Source organism: Marmota marmota, unplaced genomic scaffold (genome assembly GCF_001458135.2).
Source record: "Marmota marmota marmota unplaced genomic scaffold, marMar, whole genome shotgun sequence".
Taxonomy (NCBI): Eukaryota; Metazoa; Chordata; class Mammalia; order Rodentia; family Sciuridae; genus Marmota; species Marmota marmota.
Window position 1 is genome coordinate 670,497 of NW_026000102.1, and position 4,130 is coordinate 674,626.

A 4,130-nucleotide genomic window follows, 5' to 3' on the forward strand; every position below is an offset into this window, starting at 1 on the left:
AGGGGCTGCTGCGCCGGGTGCGCTGCCTGCAGCTCGGAAGCCCAGGCTCTGGCCCTGCAGCCGCCGGCCCCGGGCCCGCCTCGGCCTCTGGTCTTGCCGCGGGGTCCGGCCGTGACTGTGTGCTGCTGCAGGAGGACTTTCTGGCGCACCGGGGCCGACCCCACGTCTATCTGCAGCGCATTCAGCTCAACAATCCAACGGAGCGCGTGGCCGCGCTGCAGACTGTGGGGCCCACTGCGGGCCCGGTGCCGAAAGCCTTCACCAGCACCCTGGAGAAGGTCGGAGATCATCAGTTCCTCCTCTACTCGGGCCGATCCACTCCAGTGCCCTCTGGGCGGGTGCACCTGGTGGTGGTGGCTGCCAAAAAGCTAGTAAACCGGCTCCAGGTGGCTCCCAAGACGCAATTGGATGAGACGGTCCTCTGGGTGGTGTACGTCTCAGGCCCCATCAACCCCCAAGTGCTCAAAAGCAAAGCGGCTAAGGAGCTGAAGGCACTCCAGGACTTGGCCCGGAAGGAGATGCTGGAGCTCTTGGAGATGCCCGCGGTTGAGCTGCTTCAGGATCACCAGCGCCTCTGGGCGCAGCTGTTCAGCCCAGGTGAGGCCTGGCAAGGTCTTGGTGCACAGACCACACTGTGCACCAGGGTGCCCACAGTCCACCCTGGATGTGTCTCTCTGAGATCTGCAGAGGTGACCCTGAAGGTTAAAATTTGGGCCTGGCATTTGATGGGGGATCTCAGTACTTATAATCTCTTAACAGTTGTGTGACCCTGGATTAATGGCCTCATCTACCTCAGAGGATGAGATTTCAGTTAAAAATGAGTGTAAAGGTCGGGTATTGTTGTAAAGTGAGGCCTTATTGGAGTAGGTGGAATTTATAGGGTCAGTTCATAAAGGGTAAACCAGCAGAATCCCAGACCCTCTCCACAGCTCATCAGGGTCTGCCTAGAACAGGCCTGAGCTTGGCCTGGCTCCTGAGAGGCTGAGGTGTTCCTGGCACCGTGGCTGTATCTGTTTGCAAGGAGGTTGGAGTCTCTTCTTTCAGCAGATTGGAACATTCATGCCAAATGAAAGCTCTCTCCCCCATTCACTGTTAAGAAAATCCTCTTGGGATGAGAGAGGGATTTTGGTCTCCAGGGCTCCAGTTGTCTGAACTTGTATGTTCAATTGCTCAGAGAGAGTTTAGTTCATTGAACAAACATTTATTGAATGCTTCTGCTGGGGGCTGTTCTTTGCGTGGGGGAAACAGGTGAGCAGAACAGAGTTCCTGTTTTCATGGGACTTAAGTCTGGTTGGGTGGAAGACAGACATTAGAAAAGTGAAATTTAAATAAGACACCTTCTTGAATAAAGACCACTGTGGAGAAGAATTAAAAATGTGATGGGTGGGAGTGTGGAGTGGGGGCTACAGCTTACCCTGTCGTCCCCGGAGCCTCTCTGAGGAGGGGACACAGCTGACCTCTGAGTGGTGAGACTCAGCCAGTCAGTCATGTGACAGGGAGGAGGGTGTTCAGACTGGAGACTGCCCTGTGGCAGGAGCAGGTTGGGTCTAGTAGTGTGGCTGGCAGGTGCTGACGAGGTCAGTGGCCTTGAAGCTGTTGGTAGAGGTGGTGCATTTTATTCTTAGAGGGATGGGAAGAGGGCAGATCTGATGACATTTGAAAAGGCCCTTGGCTGCTATGTGCAGAGTGTAGCCTGGGGGTGGGGCACCTGTGGATGAGGGAGAACAGGTCCGAGGTTCTTTAGGAGCCTTGACAAGGGGCAGGGAGCTGGGACCAGGATTGTGATCATGGGGACAGAAGTGGGAGGCAGCAGGGACATGGATTGGCTGTGGGGAGTGAGACCTGGAGGATGACTCCTAAATTTGCATCTGCTTGGTGACAGCTTGGGGAAGGCTTGGTTTAGGGCCACCTTCCATGTCAGGTTCAAAATGCCTGTCAGATATCTGGGTGGAAACAACAGGAGAGTGGCTGAGTCTAGAATTTGTTCACATGTGGGAGGTAACTGTGTGATACCCATCATGTGTGTATGAAACCCAAGTCCATACAAATTTGGGAGACATCATTTAAAGCTACAGGACTAAGCCAGGTGTGGTGATATACATCTATAATCCCAGGCTGAGGCAAAAGAATTGCAAGTTCCGGGCCAGCCAGGGCATTTTAGCAAATAAAAAAGAGCTGGGGATGTAGCGCAGTGGTGGAGCACTTGCCTAGTGGGAGCCAGGCCCTCCATCCCCAAAGTCACGCCCAGAAACTGAGCAAGTAAAGCTGCTGGCCTGGAGAGGGGTGGGAGGCGGCAGGACTGGCCAGGCTCTGATAACTGCCTCTCATGGAAGGGGTCCTGGGTCCTGGGGTTGGTGCCCCATGCTGCGAGGATGCGCAGTCCTCAGCTAAGGTGGGAGGCCCTATTGCCTTTGGACAGGACTTTAGGTTTCAAGCCCTGGTGCTCTGGTGGCCATGTTGGGCAGGCGTGTAGATTGCTCCTACACTCAAGGGGGACCAGATCTCTCGTCTTCATCACTGGGGCCCAGAGCTTCCCTCTGCTGCCCCTGACCTGTTGGCTCCTCTGTGCCCAGCCACACTCTCCTCCTTAACACACAGCCTTCCTGGTGTTACAGGGGTGGAAATGAAGAAGATCACCGACGCCCACACACCATCAGGCCTGACTGTGAACCTGACACTGTACTACATGCTCTCCTGCTCGCCAGCCCCTCTGCTCAGCCCCTCCCTGAGCCACCGGGAGCGAGACCAGATGGAGGCCACACTCAACTACGAAGACCACTGCTTCAGCGGCCACGCCACCATGCACGCCGAGAACCTGTGGCCGGCCCGGCTGTCCTCGGTGCAGCAGATCCTGCAGCTCTCTGACCTGTGGAGGCTGACCCTCCAGAAGCGTGGCTGCAAGGGGCTGGTGAAGGTGGGCGCTCCGGGCATCCTGCAGGGCATGGTGCTCAGCTTCGGGGGGCTGCAGTTCACGGAGAACCACCTGCAGTTCCAGGCTGACCCCGACGTGCTGCACAATAGCTACGCGCTGCATGGCATCCGCTACAAGACCGACCACATCGACTTGGCCGTGCTGGCCGATGCCGAGGGCAAGCCCTACCTGCACGTGTCCGTGGAGTCCCGCGGGCAGCCCGTCAAGATCTACGCCTGCGAGGCGGGCTGCCTGGACGACCCCGTGGAGCTGACCTCGGCCCGCGGGGGCCACACCTTCTCGGTCATGGTAACGCAGCCCATCACGCCGCTGCTCTACATCTCTACCGACCTCACACACCTGCAGGACCTGCGGCACACGCTGCACCTCAAGGCCATCCTGGCTCACGACGAGCACATGGCCCAGCAGGACCCAGGGCTGCCCTTCCTCTTCTGGTTCAGCGTGGCCTCCCTCATCACCCTCTTCCACCTCTTCCTCTTCAAGCTCATCTACAACGAGTACTGCGGGCCAGGGGCCAAGCCCCTCTTCAGGAGCAAGGTAGGGCGCCGCCGGTCCTAGAGCCCAGGCCTCGCACACAGGAGGGGCTGGCCGCGGCAGGAGGGTGTCCTCCTCAGCTGGTGCCCACAGCCGTCACCACAGAGAGGAGATCGTGTGTCTTGAGAGGCCATCAGAGAGACTTCACGAGGAGGCCTGGGGGGAAGGCTGTGGAGTCCCAGGGGGAGCAGATGAGTCCACGGCTTCTGTGGCAGCTGCTGCCCGCACCAGTCTAGGCACTAAAAACAGACCTTTAAGAAAACAACAGACCCCAGATTGACATGGAGCCCTCTGGACTGCTCTGAACCCTGTCCCCACCCCTGGGCCTGTCCATCACCTTAGAGGACAGTGCCTCTGCGTGGGCCTCTATCCACAGGGCCATCTGGTCAGCACAGGACAGGGCACTCCCCTCCTGTCTCCCGAAACACCTTTGCCCCCAGAAAGCTGTGATTTTGACCCAGTGGGGACTGTCATCTAGGATAATCTTGTGTCTCGGGGTCAGACAGCCTCCTCTGCCTTTGCCACCCTCCATGCTTCCCCGTCAGGGCCTCGGGAGAACAGCAAGAGGGACCCTGGTCTGCAGCAGCGGGGAAGAAAGTGTCCAGAGGAGCTGAGCTTCCCTCCTCTCTCCTCCTCCTCCTCCTCCCTTCCCCCTAGTCCTCCC

At 58.0% G+C, this 4,130-nt stretch overlaps 1 protein-coding gene across 1 annotated transcript in view; it reads left to right on the plus strand.

Annotated features, from left to right (window-relative positions):
- Positions 1 to 4,130, plus strand: part of Kiaa2013 (KIAA2013 ortholog) — a 5,466-nt gene continuing 1,336 nt past the window's right edge. Inside the window, exons 1-2 of the mRNA XM_015501292.2 lie at positions 1 to 597; positions 2,616 to 3,469. Of these exons, the coding sequence (XP_015356778.2) occupies positions 519 to 597; positions 2,616 to 3,469 (933 nt within the window). The 5' untranslated portion in view covers positions 1 to 518. The remainder of the gene's footprint in view (positions 598 to 2,615; positions 3,470 to 4,130) is intronic.